The sequence below is a fragment of the Schistocerca piceifrons genome, chromosome 1, assembly GCF_021461385.2.
Source record: "Schistocerca piceifrons isolate TAMUIC-IGC-003096 chromosome 1, iqSchPice1.1, whole genome shotgun sequence".
NCBI classification, from domain to species: domain Eukaryota; kingdom Metazoa; phylum Arthropoda; class Insecta; order Orthoptera; family Acrididae; genus Schistocerca; species Schistocerca piceifrons.
Window position 1 is genome coordinate 219,237,374 of NC_060138.1, and position 17,962 is coordinate 219,255,335.

The 17,962-nt window shown below is 46.6% G+C and overlaps 1 protein-coding gene across 1 annotated transcript in view; it reads left to right on the top strand.

Annotated features, from left to right (window-relative positions):
* The window catches only part of LOC124802576 (protein tiptop), a 28,916-nt gene extending 16,101 nt beyond the window's left edge, over positions 1-12,815 (top strand). Inside the window, exons 3-5 of the mRNA XM_047263488.1 lie at positions 418-682; positions 2,239-2,663; positions 8,418-12,815. Coding sequence (XP_047119444.1) covers positions 418-682; positions 2,239-2,663; positions 8,418-10,941 — 3,214 coding nt within the window. The 3' untranslated portion in view covers positions 10,942-12,815. The remainder of the gene's footprint in view (positions 1-417; positions 683-2,238; positions 2,664-8,417) is intronic.
* The last annotated feature ends 5,147 nt before the right edge of the window (positions 12,816-17,962 follow it).

Genomic DNA, 17,962 nt, shown 5'->3' on the forward strand with positions numbered 1-17,962 from the left:
TCGGTTAACAGACAGAAAAAAATTACGTACATTTAAATTTAGAGGTAATAATTAAAAATTCGTGGCTACCCCACGGAGGACGTTTTGCTGTAGCTGTAAGGCGAAGTGCTGGTAATGGACGGAGGTGAGCAGTGTTTTGCGTGCCCGCAGGGAGCCGTCTCCGCGGTGCGAGTCACGCGACTCCCGCGCCTCCTCGGGGCCGCCGCGCTGCGCGTCGCGGGATTCGCTATGCTCGGAGCCGCGCGCGGCAGCCGCCGCTGCAGCCGCCGCGGCCGCGGCCGCCGCCTTCCTGCCGGGCGTGCTGCCCGTGCCGCTGGCCGGCGTGCTCCCCGTGCCGCTGGGGCTGCCGCTGCACCACCACCACCACCTGCAGCACCAGCACCACCAGCCGCTGCACCAGGCGCCGCCCGCCGCCAGCTCGCCGCCGCCCGTCCTCGACTTCAGCACCAAGTCGCGCGGCCCCTCGGCGCTCGACGAGTCGCCGGTGCTCAACCTGAGCAAGCCCGCGACGCCGGAGCTGGCGGCGGGCGCCGGTGCGGCCAGCGCGTCGCAGCCGCTCGACCTGTCCGTGGGCCGCAAGCGCGCCAGCATCGACCGCGACTCTTCGCCCTCCAGGTCGCCGCTGCCGCCCTGCAGCCCGCACCCGCCACCGCGCAAGAACTCCAGGATAGACTATTCACAGGTACGCCACATACGTAGATGAAAAATTGAGTTTCCACGAACACATAAGCCTAACAGGGGCAACGGCCTTGCCGCAGTGGATACGCCGGTTCCCGTGAAATCACCGAAATTAAGCGCTGTCGGGCGTGGCCGGTACTTGGATGGGTGACCGTCCAGCCGCCATGCGCTGTTGCCATTTTTCGGGGTGAACTCAGCCTTCGTGATGCCAATTGAGGAGCTACTCGACCGAATAGTGGTGGCTTCGGTCACGAATACCATCATAACGACCGGGAGAGCGGTGTGCTGACCCCACGCCCCTCGTATCCGCATCCTCCTCTGATGATGACACGGCGGTCGGATGGTCCCGGTAGGCCACACGTGGCCTGAAGACGGACTGCTTTACATAAGGCTAACAAGAGATAAAGCAGAAACAGAAAAATATTAGACAAACTGGCGAGGCTAAATTCAAAACAATACAGACTACCTTTACCAGTCATATGCACATACCACAGTGCGCTCTTCGAATCAGTACTCAGCTTCACAACTAGCACATTGGCACACAGACTGAGCCTAGTCACCAACAAAGCATCGGTCAATCGAGGGCTGAGAAGTACCCTACTTAGGCTATCTGGAGTCTTCAGCAACACCTCAGTGGATGCACTGCGTGTGGTGCTCGGAATATTCTCGATAGATATCACGATCAAATAGAGCTGCAAGGTACTGGTTAAAGATGGGAAGGCTGGGTAAGGTACACACAATAACTAGTGTTCCGATAGAGACGATACGTCACCTTCAAAGTTATGGTTTGGATATACGGCAAGGTCAGTGGCATGTAAGTGATAAGGGACGTAAACTGCACTGCTTCTTCCCACAATTAAACATATTGACAAACAGTAGCGGGCCGGTGTGGCCGAGTGGTTCTAGGCGCTTCATTCTGGAACCGCGCGACCGCTACGGTCCCACGTTCGAATCCTGCCTCGGGCATGGATGTGTGTGATGTTCTTAGGTTAGTTAGGTTTAAGTAGTTCTAACTTCTAGGGGACTGATGACCTCAGATGTTAAGTTCCATAGTGCTCAGAGCCATTTGAACCATTTGAACAGCACATTGTGAGAAACATTTTGATCGGCTACCTACATCCAGTTAATATTCTCTCTTGTTTGGAAAAAAAATGGCTCTGAGCACTATGGGTCATCAGTCCCCTACACTTAGAACTACTTAAACCTAACTAACCTAAGGACAACACACAGATCCATTCCCGAGGCAGGATTCGAACCTGCGACCGTAGCAGCAGCGCGGTTCCGGACTGAAGCGCCTAGAACCGCTCGTCCACAGCGGACGGCTCCTCTTGTTCACTTCGCATGATTCATCAAGGTAACTTTACAGACAGCAGCACACAACTGAAAGGTAGCAGACACCATTAGGACAATTTTACATAGTAATTTGTAGTTTCAGTTGGAATGCGTAACGGTCACGAATTAACCTAACCTGAAATACCCAAATTTGAAACTACATTTGGAGCGTGCGCTGCGCCAGAGAGGTGAGTGCTGTGTTAACGTCGCGCTGTGCTGTGTCGCCAGGCTAAGCCGCCGTCGGTGGTGTCTCCGTGGACGTCGCCGGTGATGGCGCCCCACTTCCCGTATTTCGCGGCGGCCGTGTCTGCCAGCCTGTCGCCCAAGCAGCAGTCGCAGTCGCAGCCGCTGGCGGACGCCGCCAGCGCCACGGTGGCGGCCGCCGCGGCCGTCGCGCTCTGGAACGGCAAGCTGAAGCAGGCGCAGGCGGCGGCCGGCTTCGGGCCCACGCCGTCGCCCAGCGACGCCACCAAGGCGCTCGAGAAGATGAGCGAGCTCTCCAAGCTGGGCGGCGACGAGCTGTTCCGGCCGCAGGGCCAGGCCGCCAACGGCGCCGCCGTCGCCGCCGCCGGCGCCAACCGACACAGCGCCTGGCAGTCCCACTGGCTCAACAAGGGCGCCGACCAGGCCAAGGACGTTCTCAAGTGCGTCTGGTAAGCCTTACTGCTACTGCACTTCTGACGCCTCTCTCTCGCTTCCCATATATTTACTGGGTGCTGTAGTGAGTCCGGACTACTATATCGGGCAGTAACAAGTACGAGGCGTGTTTTTTTAGGTAAGTTGTTGTTGTTGTGGTCTTCAGTCCTGAGACTGGTTTGATGCAGCTCTCCATGCTACTCTATCCTGTGCAAGCTTCTTCACCTCCCAGTACCTACTGCAACCTACATCCTTCTGAATCTGCTTAGTGTATTCATCTCTTGGTCTCCCTCTACGATTTTTACCCTCCACGCTGCCCCCCAATACTAAATTGGTGATCCCTTGATGCCTCAGAACATGTCCTACCAACCGGTCCCTTCTTCTAGTCAAGTTGTGCCACAAACTTCTCTTCTCCCCAATCCTATTCAATACCTTCTCATTAGTTATATGATCTACCCATCTAATCTTCAGCATTCTTCTGTAGCACCACATTTCGAAAGCTTCTATTCTCTTCTTGTCCAAACTAGTTATCGTCCATGTTTCACTTCCATACATGGCTACACTCCATACAAATACTTTCAGACACGACTTCTTTACACTTTAATCCATACTCGATGTTAACAAATTTCTCTTCTTCACAAAACGCTTTCCTTGCCATTGCCAGTTTACATTTTATATCCTCTCTACTTCGACCATCATCAGTTATTTTTCTCCCCAAATAACAAAACTCCTTTACTACTTTAAGTGTCTCATTTCCTAATCTAATTCCCTCAGCATCACCCGAGTTAATTCGACTACATTCCATTATCCTCGTTTTGCTTTTGTTGATGTTCATCTTACATTCTCCTTTCAAGACACTGTCCATTCCGTTCAACTGCTCTTCCAAGTCCTTTGCTGTCTCTGACAGTATTACAATGTCATCGGCGAACCTCAAATTTTTTTTTTCTTCTCCATGGATTTTAATACCTACTCCGAACTTTTCTTTCATTTCCTTTAATGCTTGCTCAAGATACAGATTGAACAGCATCGGAGAGATGCTACAACCCTGTCTCACTCCCTTCCCAACCACTGCTTCCCTTTCATGCCCCTCGACTCTTAAAACTGCCACCTCGTTTCTATACAAATTGTAAATAGCCTTTCGCTCCCTGTATTTTACCCCTGCCACATTCAGAATTTGAAAGAGAGTGTTCCAGTCAACATTGTCAAAAGCTTCTCTAAGTCTACAAATGCTAGAAACGTAGGTTTGCCTTTCCTTAATCTAGCTTCTAAGATGAGTCCTGGGGTCAGTATTGCCTCACGTGTTCCTATATTTCTACGGAATCCAAACTGATCTTCCCCGAGGTCGGCTTCTACCAATTTTTACATTCGTCTGTAAAGAATTCGCGTTGGTATTTTGCATCTGTGACTTATTAAACTGATTGTTCGGTAATTTTCACATCTGTTTACGTAAGTAATTACCATTTTGAAATTAAAATAAGACGTGCTAAGATATCTCAATAATTTTATTTTTACATGAAAGCCTGTACCTTAATCTACTTTTCTACATAATTTCCGTCAATATTGTGACACTTGTCACAACGTTGTCCCAGTTTTTGAATACTCTCCTCATAGAAGTCTGCCGCCTGACTTGTGAACCACTGCATCACCACTGTTTTCACTTCGTCATCGTCTTGCAGACGCTGACCGCCCAGGTGTTTCTTCTAGTGCACGAACAGATGGTAGTCACTGGGCGCAAGATCGGGTCTGTACGGAGGATGATCTAGAGTTTCCCATCGAAAATATGTGATAAGATCTTTGGTCTGATTCGCCACGTGCGGACGGGCTTTGTCTTCCAGCAAAACGATGCCCTTGCTCAACTTCCATGGACTGTTGCTTTGATTCTGGTGTGACGTAGGCCACCCATGTTTCATCGCCCGCAACAATTTGGCTTAAGAAATCATCACCGTCGTCGTGGTACCGCTCAAGGGAAGTCAATGCACTGTGTAAACGTTTGGTTTTGTGCACATCCGTCAACATTTTCGGTACCCAACGTGCGCACAATTTTCGGTAATTCAAGTGCTCGGTCTCAATGCTATACAAAACACTACGAGAAACATTAGGAAAGTAATCCCGCAAGGAGGAAATCGTAAAGCGTCTTTTTCTCTCACATTATTGTCCACTTCCTGCACCAAACTTTCATTAACGACCGAAGGACGCCCACTCCGTTGTTCATCATGCACATTTGTGCGGCCATCTTTAAATGCTATCACCCACTTTCTTACTATTTCATCACTCATAATGTTTTCTCCGTAAACTGCACAGATCTCACGATGAACATCGATCGCTTTTAGGCCTTCAGCACTAAGATATCTTATAACATCCCGTACTTCACAGTCGGCGGGACTCACGATTATCGGAGGCATCTCAAACACTAAGTACACAACTTAAACAAGGAAGAATCAGACTGTAATGGCGTCAGTGCGTAGATTAAGGTACAGGCTTTCAGGTAAAAATAAAATTATTGAGATACCTTAGCACGTATTTTTTTTAAATTTCAAAACGGTACTTACTTAAAAAACACGCCTCGTATATTGAGTTATATGCGACTGCAGGCTTTCTCGTTGTATTTCAGCTATCAAATCTTCACGGGTTATCAGCAGAGTAGCGTCGTCTTCTAGTCGCAACGTTTCAGTGGACTGCGTATCCATCATCTTCAGGCGAAGTTGATGGATACGCAATCCATTGAAACGTTGCGACTACAAGACGACGCCACTCGGCTGATAACCCGCGAAGATTTCATAGCTCAAGTATATTGAGTTCTTACGACGAGACGGTCCACGATTTTACAATAGACACGGAGGGAACAAGGTCAGTGCTATAGAAGTGTCGCACTGGATCTCTTACTCGAAGCACGTTACTGTTCTGGAGAATTTGAAACATCTTTATTGTGTCTGTACTTAAATTGAAGAATGACTGAGAAGATGAAACTTCTATGTTATATGATTCTGAAACAGCTGAGTAAAACTTAACGTACTGAGCCTACTTTCTCTTTACTTTTTCTTAGGATACCAGCACTGGCCCACAATATTCTAGCGCAACGCATTCTGACTGCTCGAAAAAGTTACAACCTGACTTCAAATAATTAATTCAAAAGAATGGCCCTGACTGAAACGAAATCTTAACAATAACCTATAAATTTCATTAAGCACTTACCTCACAAAAATCTTCATTACGCGAACTACTGCAATACAGGCGAGCGTCAATACTGTCAGCTAAATAAAAGATTCTAACTATTAAAGCCACTACTACTAATAGGCATGTGGTTAGCAAAGGAAAGATTTTGTTTCAAACCAAATAATGTATTTTTTTTACCTTAATAATGTGACATCCAGTTCAGACACGAATGTAAATCATCATTGACATTTAGTACAAAGGTATATAATCATGAATAATATTCAATCTCCAAGTCGAACATGTACAGATCGTTAGCCTACGCTAACACTTCAGACTTCTACCCTCCATCAATGCTAATTTGTCACATTTAACATCCATCACTGCTGGGGACTAACTTCCAACTGCCCAACACTACTGACGATTAACTCCCAACGAGTCCAACCATCCACAGCCTCTCTTACAAAGAAAGCGCAGTCAGAGATCCAATGCAGAGCGCTGCCAATGCAGAAGCAGCGCACCGATTTCGATTTCGATTGCTATAAGTATACTAAAGTATACTAAAATAAAAGCCGTAACTGTGTTAGCAAGGCACTGAGGTGTCAAATACACCTGACAGAGCACATCAATTGCTGCCACATGTGTGTATGTTGATAACCAACTTCGTACTGTGTAAGTAGATACCAACTGGTTGTCAACACGCGCACATCTGACAGTAACTGACGTGCTGTATCCGATGTATTTAACACGTCAGTGGCTTGCTAATACAGCTACAGCTTTTGTTTTAGTATACTTAGTGATGCGTGGATGTGTCTTTTTCTATGAGTTTGTCTCCGTGTTTTCAATGATCGGATGGCAATGTGTCACATGTACAATGCCACGTGGTCACTGTGTAAAGTTTAGTTTCGGTTTCATAGCTGCAAGCTTGTTGCTCATGATTCTGATGTGATTCTGCGCTTACTTCGGAAATTAAATTATTTGTTCTTCACAAGTGCCCAGTTTTGAATGTAGAGGCACCGGCAGGTACATGGCTTTAATAATTGCAAAGACGTTCTTTCAATGAGGCATTTACGAGAGGGTGCTGATAATTCCTTGACTTTATAAATAAAAATTGTCGGTGTTGGTTTAAAAGCATCTCAACAGGTGTTGCTTTCTGGGCACATCATTATTGGAACTTTTATTCTAGTTTTGACCGACACTACCTCCTGTAACAGTACGTGATATTTCTTTCAAACACCCTGTATAAAGAGTAAACAAATTGTACACTTGTAAATGGTTATATGGTACATTGGTGGACTTAACAGTTGCTTGAAAGGAAGAGGGTTGTTATTATACGTTCTGCCGATATGTATGCAATTAGAGAAGAGGGTTTAATTCATAGTCACAACAGCGAAGGCTGGCAGTGAAAGTGGACATCACAGTTTTGTATCCATCGCAGTATTCGACTACAGAGTTTTAGGGAAACTAGTGAAAACCCACGTCCGTTGAGTGCCCGGGGTAATAGAGAGTATATACTGTGTGCTGGGAAAAAAGACTGTTTAATCACAAATTGAATATAAAAATAACATTTGTTAATTTTTAAGACACTGTACGAAAGTACACAATGAAATCTACTTGTCCTTTACCAGCGTATTCGTGCCATATTACATAATATTCTCTGCTGTGTACGACGCTGAAATGGAGGCTGATGTTTGCATTATTCAAATGAAGCATAGAAAGTTCTTTTCCTATAGTTTCAATAATAATCAACTCTGTGCAGCTAAATTTCAATAACTGATACCTCTAACGATTAAGCAGCTTGGATGCGTCGCGAACATGACCTTCCTTGCTGTTGTTTTTAGTTCTTTCGCTTAACTCCATTGCGAAATTAACCATTCCTTGATGCCTGAGTATGTGTTCCGTCAACAATATCTCCTTTCAGTGAAATACACTGTATTGCCACATCTGTAAACCCTCTGTTGGCTGTGCTATCTATTGTCCACATTTCACTTTCTTCTAAGGCTACACTCCCGACAAATAGTTTCAGCAAATGAAACTTCCCTGGCAGATTAAAACTGTCTGGCGGACCGAGACTCGAACTCGGGACCTTTGCCTTTCGCGGGCACACACAGTTTCAATCTGCCAGGAAAGTTTTATATCAGCGCACACTCCGCTGCAGAGTGAAAATCTCATTCTGGAAACATCCTCCAGGCTGTGGCTAAGCCATGTCTGCGCAATATCCTGTCTTTCAGGAGTGCTAGTTCTGCAAGGTTCGCAGGAGAGTTTCTGTAAAGTTTGGAAGGTAGGAGACGGGGTACTGGCAGAAGGACGGGCGTGAGTCGTACTTGGGTAGCTCAGATGGTAGAGCCCTTGCCGGCAAAAGGCAAAGGTCTCGAGTTCGAGTCTCGGTCCGGCAAACAGTTTTAATCTGCCAGGAAAGTTTCATATCAGCACACACTCCGCTGCAGAGTGAAAATCTCATTCTAGGTTCAGCACATGGTTCTAGTACGTTAGGAAAAGTTTCGTGCGGATATTCTTTGTGACACCTCACCATTTGGTACTCCACCTCAGCACGTAATTTTTAGATGTCTTCCCCAACACCACGTTGCACACTACAGTTAGCGATGTTGTTTTGCTGACAGGTGCAAGCAGAGTTTCCCGAGCCTGGCAGCCATGACGGCGCACATGAAAGAGGCCAAGCACTGCGGCGTGAACGTGCCCGCGCCGCCGCCTCCGCCCCCACCGCCCCCTACGACGCCACAACAGCCGCCGACGCCGCAGCCGACCACACCGACGTCCAACTCGAGCACGCCCAACTCGTCGTCTGGCGGCAAGCCGACGGCGGCGGACCTCAACCTGCTGATTAAGGAGACGATGCCGCTACCTCGCAAGCTGGTGCGCGGCCAGGACGTCTGGCTCGGCAAGGGCGCCGAGCAGACGCGACAGATTCTCAAGTGCATGTGGTGCGGCCAGAGCTTCCGCTCCCTCGCCGAGATGACGAGCCACATGCAGCAGACGCAGCACTACACCAACATCATCTCGCAGGAGCAGATCATCTCGTGGAAGTCTGCCGACGAGAGCAAAGGCACCGGCGCCGCCAACGCAGGCGGAGGCGCGGGTGCCGCTTCCGGCGCCGGCAACGCCGTCTCCGGCGGCGGGGGTGGCGCGGGCGGCGGCGGAGGCGGCGGCGCCAGTTCGCACGTCAGCGCCGTCCTCACGTGCAAAGTGTGCGACCAGGCCTTCAGCTCGCTCAAGGAGCTCAGCAACCACATGGTGAAGAACTCGCACTACAAGGAGCACATCATGCGCTCGATAACGGAGAGCGGCCGCAGCCGGCGCGCGCCGAGAGAGAAGCGCAAGAAGTCGCTGCCGGTGAGGAAGCTGCTCGAACTGGAGAGGGCGCAGCACGAGCTCAAGAACGGCGAGAAGCTGTCGCTGCCCCGGGACGCCGTGACAGGAGGCAGGATCACATGCGAGAAGTGCGGCGACAAAATCGAAACGGCGCTCTTCGTCGACCACATCCGCCAGTGCATCGGCGGAGGCGCGGCGGCCGCCAATCACGAAAGGAATCTACTGAAGAACCGGTTGCTGTCGACGGGACTCGTGGACGGTCACGATACCTTGATCAAGGACAACGGACGCCACCACAGGCCACCGTCCGGAGGCAGCCTAACCGCCACCGATCTCTCCAAAGATGGAGCACACAACTCTGTCACAACACCTTCACCAGCCGGCAGTGGTGACGTGTCCTCGCCGTCGGTGCTCAACGCCATCGAGAAGCTGATTGAGAAGAGCTTCGACTCCCGGGCGAGGCACGGCGCGGGGATGGCCGGATACGGCGGTGCCGCCGGCGCCGCTCCGATGGGATCGTCGATCCTGAAGAGGCTCGGAATCGACGAGAGCGTCGATTACACCAAACCTCTGGTCGACGCGCAGACCATGAACTTGCTTCGGAGCTACCATCACCATCACCACCAACAGCAAGGCTACATGCACCAGCGCAGCAGAGAGCGGTCGGGCAGCGAATCCAGCTCGGTGTCGGGCCGTGTGACTCCGGCGAATGCGGCGACGACGCCGAGGACGACGCCGGAGAAGCGCGTCCAGACGCCGCCGACCAGCGTCAAGTCGGAACCGCCGTCCACTCCAGTGGCTGCGGACGAGGAGCCACTGCCCGCCGCGCCGCCCGTTAAGAAGGAGGCGCCTCCTACGCCGAACGAGGAAGACCACTCGACGTCGCCGGCCCCGACGATAGTTGTTAAGAAGGAAGCTTCCGAGCCGGAGGAGGAGCAGGAGGAGGATCGGCAGCAGAGAGAGAGGAGGTCTGAGGATCGCGAGGAGGAGAATGTGGCGCGGTCTCCGGGGACTGCGAGCAGTCCCTGCCGGAGCAGCCCCGCCAGCAGCGAGCGTTCCAACACACCGCACAAGAAGTCCAGCCTCGGCGCGCTGTCTTCCATGTTCGACAGCCTGAGCGGCGGCGGTGGCCCCGGAGGGTCAGCGGGGGCGGACGGCCCCGGCTCGGCGGGCTCCAGCGCTGGTGGCGGCAGCCGAACGTCGAGCAGTCATCCTCTGGCGGCGCTGCAGAAGCTGTGCGACAAGACTGAGCGCCACGGCGGGGGCCGCAGCAGCAGCAGCGGCAGCAGCAGCGCCGCGGGGATTCCCCCCGGGCCTGCGGGCGCCGCTGTGCCCAACTCCACCCCGGGCGCCATCCTCGCCTTCAGCTGGGCGTGCAATGACGCCGTCGTCACCGCCGACTCCATCATGAAGTGCGCCTTCTGTGATACGCCCTTCATCTCCAAGGGCGCCTACCGGCACCACCTGTCCAAAATGCACTTCGTCAAGGACGGCGTCATCCCGGACCCGGTGGCGCTCAAGGCGGCGCAGCAGCAGGCGGCGGCCGCGGCCGGTGCGGCCTCCGGCGCGGGCCCGGCTTCGACGCCCGGCGCGGGGGCTTCCGGCGCGCCCACAGTCGTCAAAGGATCTCCATCCGGCAGCTCTGCGAGTGGCGTCAACAGCGGCGGCGGCTCCTCCACGCCGTCCGGCAGCGGAGGCAACGGCGGCAGCGGCGCCAAGAGCCCGCAGACTCCGTCTAGTTTTGAAGAGAGCCCCCACTCCAAGTTTCTCAAGTATACCGAGCTCGCCAAGCAGTTGTCTAGTAAATACGTATAGTCAGCGACGCGGGACTCTTGTTTGGTTATTCGTGCGGCACGGCCGATAGCCTGTTTGTACATAGTGTAAGTGATGGAAGGCGAAGTTCGGTCGGCCGTGCTCCTCCGGGACAGGCGCGCAGTTACACGTTTACGACAGCCCTGGGTACTACTTGTAGCCCCTGCCTCACATTACCCCTTTCTTTCCGTAAAGTCGTCATTCCAATGCCCACTGTTCTTAGTAGAATACGTAAAATGATGGAAAATTAGAAAAAAAAGAAACTTGTCCTCTTCCTGTACTCGCTGTTGGTGTTTTAAAAGAAGTAACGAGAGAAGAAATAATAATTTATGAATCTATTAGTATTAAAACTGCGTGGACGATTCTGTTGCCTAGCGACGTATTTTTGTCCGCGCCGAGTACAATGTGATGCTACCATATCCTACAGAGGTGAAAGAGTTCTTTAAAATGTAACAATATTGTCCTAGAGTAGAGTAAGAAACTGTATCTGATGAATTTAAGAAAAAAAAAGAGGAACATACATTTTTCTTCGATGCCACTGGGTTGTATACACCACAAAGAGAAGCATACGAACGAAAGATATCAGAAATGTGGTACCTTCCCGTCGCAACTAACATTCAAATGCCTCCGGAATTCGACGCAGTCTGTTATACGAGATCACAGGAACGATTATACTTACCTGTATTAACGTGATACGCCACAGCTGGGACTTTGAATCTGGCGATTAGTCGTGCTGACCGGAAGTGGGGCTGCAGTCTCAAGTTTTTGAGTTTAACAGGTACTGTGATTTTACGTAATAATTCGGTGTAACTTGCTTCCTGCTCATGTTACTGGCCAGGATTCCTCGTTAGGCTTACTACTGACAACTAGCGGCCGTACAATTACTTAGCGCCCCCCATCTCAACCATCTCCGATTAGAGAGAAATCATTCCTCTAAATCTTGGTATAGCCTACTGAAAAAACACACCGGTTTCGTCATTTCTCAGGTGTCCTCGGTTACATCGTCTTACATATAGCGATTTGTTTTTGTGAGTTAATTTTTCCTTTTCGAATGTAAAGTAAAATTAAACCACATAATTCATGTTTCGCGTAATTATTACCTGGATGAATAATGGTTTATTCTGTGTTACAAATTGCGAAACCACTGGAAGCGGCGGGCATCATGATATGGAAGCAAGTCGAACTTGCCCGTTTCTGTGCACGTGCTCAACGCCTCACTTTCTGGCGTTTTTTGTATGTAAGTTTTTTCCGTCTGAATAAAAGCGGCCCTCAACCTTCAGTAACTTCTTTCAAGCCCATGTTCTTCCTTGATATACAGGCTGGCTCCTACGATCTGAACACGAAGCGAATGATAAAATATTTGGAGATCCAGTTGACTTTATTTTCATTATTCTATTGGTATGGGCTTGGAAAAGTGAGAAGAATACAACGAATGAATTTACACCTTTATGTTTAGTTCTACGATCTTCCTTCAGCATTCAAGTTGGTATACAGATCCAGAAAGTAATAGCATAAAAAATACATTCGTATACGTATCTTAAAATATCCAATTCTTCCTCTTCTGAATAAATGCACTTATTTAATCAGCAACTATGTAAATATTAAGGAGTATTTGCATAAAACAAATGTATACGCTAGCTCGAATAATCAAGCTGAAACTTAATGTACTTCCCCCAACCTTTATTTTGTTAAGACATGTTCTTTTTTTACATAATTAGTTTATTTTGTGTAACAGAATTCGTTGGACTTACGTTGATACATGGTCAGATTCAATATTTGAACATCATGCCTTTTCAGCCTTAAATGCAGAAAACTTTGTAATGGTCACTCTTTATTTATTACGTATAACGTATTCTGTGAATTTGCGCTAATTTAATAAAACGAAATCTCTTTTCTTGTCATTGTATTGTTATTAGTTTTACCTCATCTATCTCCATTCCTTGTCTCACACCCAGTGCAGTCTCTTAAGAATATTACATGAGGAAGTTGAGGACTCATAATTACTGGAAACACTATAGTTCAAAATGAATTTGTATAAATTGTTGTATATTGGAAATCTGTGCGCTTTTTGACCAAATCTGAACTATATATTTTATTTTTGTGCTGGAAGACATTAGAATTTTGCGATGAGCGAGAAATGGTGATTTTGTTGTGAGATGATGCACGAAAAACTATGAAACAAGACACATACATTGTACTAAGACCACACTCCTCGAAACACATAGTGACACTGGCAAAACTTTCTCGCTAATCCTATGAAATATGAAGTAGCACTAAGTAATGTGGAATACATTTAATGAAAGAACACTGCATTCATTTACGCTGAGCTTTTTCGACTAAATTACTAAGAACTTTGATAACGTAAGTAACATGCATGCCAAATCACACAGAAAGTATCAGAAACATAATATTACGCTGACGGAAGCTTGTTTAAGATACGTGTCACGGAAATGCATTATATATGAAACACCCATAGAGTCAGCTGCCATTATGCATAAGACTCTCACCTTCACGGTTCTCTTCCTAGCTCCAAACAAACATTTTCAGGATGTTGTAACATACTTTTTTCTGTTCGCATGTGCAAGAGCGTAAGCTCTGGTATGTGAAGGGAATAATGGAGCACATACAACAAACAAATACACCACAGGAATGGAGAGAACATCCTAAACCGACGCTCGATTTTAACCTGTCGCGTGTCACGTATAAATGGTATGAACGCCACGCTCTTCGAAACATGTAAGAACACTGACGAAACGTTCTCGCCAAGCCTATGAAATCTGAAGAGGAAAGAAGGAATATGGAAGACGTTTAATGAAAGAAGACTACATTCATTTACGCTGAACTTTTTTGACCAAATTACTAAGAATTTTGATAACACAAATAACATTCATGTGAAATCACACAAAGTATTACAAAAATAACGTTTACGCTGACGGAATATTGCTCAAGAGATCGTGTCTCGGAAAATTGTTGTACATAAAACACTCATGAAATCAGCTATCACTTATGCCTAACACTCTCAGATTCTACACAAATATTTTCAAAATTCATCAACAAGCTCAAATGCTATAACCTAGCACTTTGTATTCGTATGTGTAAGCCTCTGGCATATGAAATGAGTCGGGGAACACACACAACAGGCAAACATGCCACAGGTATAAACAATGGAGAGCATCGCACAGAGGCAAGAGTCTGGACACTTAGTTTTAACTTGTATCGTGTAAACATTAAAGGTAAGTACTATGAGGCAGAGCATTCTGTGATGCCAAAAAACATGCAAACATTGCTAATTGCGGGTAGAAGTAAGCAGTATAACTGAAAGATATGTGCCTTCAATAACTTTTCAAAATTTTATAAATTTTCACAATGACACCAATCAACGTTTTATAATACAATCCTTGTGCAACAGCAAAAACTTGACAAAACAGGAAAATTACTAATTGCGCTCGTTATAAATTTCTGATTAATATCCTCTTCGGATGTACTGCTAAAGTTCCTGAAGGTTACGCGTGAAAAGCCAGTTTTTAACTGAAGTGGTCACTTCGCGAACGGCAACTCGTATTTAATATATTTTGATGGATGCAATATGTCATTATCTGGATTCTTACACATTTAGGCGGACAGGTCAATGTTTCATGTACGCTCTCGCAAGTTAGCTGTCAATGAAATAGCAGTCTAATCTGTTAACTGTACTCACTTTTATTGTAGCATACAGCTAGTCACGCTGTTAATAGAGAAATTTTCACAATACTTAGCTGGAGTCACGCTACTGTTGCCGACAATAACATTATTACATCTATTCAGCAGCACGAAGTAACCAAGCAAACTCACATTTAACTTCTGACACTATATTCATTACAGAATGTACAAAATTTCATACGAGGCAACAACGATGAATACGGAGTGAACGGAACAGAAACGTCTCGTTGATCACAAGTTACAGTGGTGATTAAAGGTATGCATTCTCTTATTACAAATTATCTCAGTATCGACACATGCCTTCCTTGATAGCACACATATTGAAATGACAAAATTTTATTCATAACCAATTTGCACAAAAGACATTGATTTCTGATTTAATAAACAGGATTCTGTACGATATTCCTTCAGATTTATTGAAATTGTTGGACGAACCTGGTGTGGAAGATGTATGACAGAGGGGAAAGACACTCAGCATTCCTACTCCAAGAAAACAGGTATTGACAGGAGTGAATATTACCAAGCATCAGTTTCATAAGTTATGCTCTCAAAATTCTGACACAAATTATTTACAGAAGAATGGCATAAAACCGCAGAAGCCAATCTCGGGAAGATCTGTTAGGGTTGTGGGGGTGCTTTTAAATAGTTTTGTATTTAATGAAATTGCTTAATAACGTCTCTCAATTTTGTCGCTTAATTCTCTGTTCCCCTAAAGTGTGCCATGTATTTTGACTAACTTTCGACAAGGCCACAATAAGGATCATTCACACTTGTACTAATTTTGTTGATCAGGCTGTGGGTAATGACGTAGGTTAGTGATTACAAACAATTTGTGATGGATAAATGATGTATTGTTGCACTAAAAGACCTGTTCCTACTCGGATACACCTAACTTTTCGACTCCGTGAATGTAGAAGAGGGTATCAGTGATCATAAGTCAGTGGTTGCATCAATGACTACAAGTGTAATAAGAAATGCCAAGAAAGGAAGGAAAATATATTTGCTTAACAAAAGTGATAGGGCACAAATCGCAGAATATCTGAGTGACCACCATCAAACGTTCATTTCTGAGGAAGAGGATGTGGAACAAAAATGGAAAAAATTCAGAAACATCGTCCAGTACGCCTTAGATAAGTTCGTACCGACTAAGGTCCAAAGCGAGGGGAAAGATCCACCGTGGTATAACAATCATGTACGAAAGGTACTACGGAAACAAAGAAAGCTTCATCATAGGTTTAAGAGTAGTCGAATCATAGCTGATAAGGAAAAGCTGAACGAAGCGAAAAAGAGCGTAAAGAGAGCAATGAGAGAAGCATTCAACGAATTCGAACATAAAACATTGGCAAACAATCTAAACAAGAACCCTAAAAAGTTTTGGTCATATGTAAAATCGGTAAGCGGATCTAAATCCCCTATTCAGTCACTCGTTGACCACGATGGCACCGAAACAGAGGACGACCGAAGAAAGGCAGAAATACTGAATTCAGTGTTCCGAAACTGTTTCACTGCGGAAAATCGTAACACGGTCCCTGACTTCAGCCGTCGCACGGACGCCAAAATGGAAAATATTGAAATAAACGATATCGGAATTGAAAAACAACTGCTATCACTTAGTAGCGGAAAAGCATCCGGACCAGACGAGATACCCTTAAGATTCTACAGTGATTATGCTAAAGAACTTGCCCCCTTTCTATCAGCAATTTATCGTAGATCGCTGGAAGAACGTAAAGTACCTAGCGACTGGAAGAAAGCGCAGGTCGTTCCCATTTTCAAGAAGGGTCATAAATCAGATGCGAATAATTATAGGCCTATTTCGCTTACGTCAATCTGTTGTAGAATAATGGAACATGTTTTGTGTTCTCGTATTATGACGTTCTTAGATAATACAAATCTCCTTCATCATAACCAACGTGGATTCCGCAAACAGAGATCATGTGAAACTCAGCTCGCCCTATTTGCCCAAGAAATTCACAGTGCCGTAGACACTGGCGAGCAGATTGATGCCGTATTCCTGGACTTCAGGAAGGCATTTGATACGGTTCCGCACTTACGTTTAGTGAAAAAAATACGAGCTTACGGAATATCGGACCAGGTTTGTGATTGGATTCAGGATTTCCTAGAAGAAAGAACACAACATGTCATTCTTAACGGTTCAAAATCTGCAGATGTAGAGGTAATTTCGGGAGTACCGCAGGGAAGCGTGATAGGACCTTTATTGTTTACAATATACATAAATGACTTAGTTGACAACATCGGTAGCTCCGTGAGGCTATTTGCAGATGACACGGTTGTCTACAAGAAAGTAGCAACATCAGAAGACTCGTACGTACTCCAGGAGGACCTGCAGAGGATTAATGCATGGTGCGACAGCTGGCAGCTTTCCCTAAACGTAGATAAATGTAATATAATGCGCATACATAGGGGCAGAAATCCATTCCAGTACGATTATGCCATAGGTGGTAAATCATTGGAAGCGGTAACGACCGTAAAATACTTAGGAGTTACTATCCGGAGCGATCTGAAGTGGAATGATCACATAAAACAAATAGTGGGAAAAGCAGGCGCCAGGTTGAGATTCATAGGAAGAATTCTAAGAAAATGTGACTCATCGACGAAAGAAGTAGCTTACAAAACGCTTGTTCGTCCGATTCTTGAGTATTGCTCATCAGTATGGGACCCTTACCAGGTCGGATTAATAGAAGAGATAGACATGATCCAGCGAAAAGCAGCGCGATTCGTCATGGGGACATTTAGTCAGCGCGAGAGCGTTACGGAGATGCTGAACAAGCTCCAGTGGCGGACACTTCAAGAAAGGCGTTACGCAATACGGAGAGGTTTATTATCGAAATTACGAGAGAGCACATTCCGGGAAGAGATGGGCAACATATTACTACCGCCCACATATAACTCGCGTAATGATCACAACGAAAAGATCCGAGAAATTAGAGCAAATACGGAGACTTACAAGCAGTCGTTCTTCCCACGCACAATTCGTGAATGGAACAGGGAAGGGGGGATCAGATAGTGGTACAATAAGTACCCTCCGCCACACACCGTAAGGTGGCTCGCGGAGTGTAGATGTAGATGTAGATGTAATAGACAGTTGTCAAAATTCGAACATACCATCAAGCTAAAAGAATGAAAATTAATAAGAGTTCATAAAATGTTTGCTCGCCATAAAACACTAACAACGATCGTAACTGTCCGAAATACATTAGTGTTGCAAAGCAGTTTTTATAGCACGGAATGGAATACATGCGAAAACGTTCTGATTGCCACACACGGATAATTCATTCAAAACTATTTAAAGTCCCGAATCGATGTA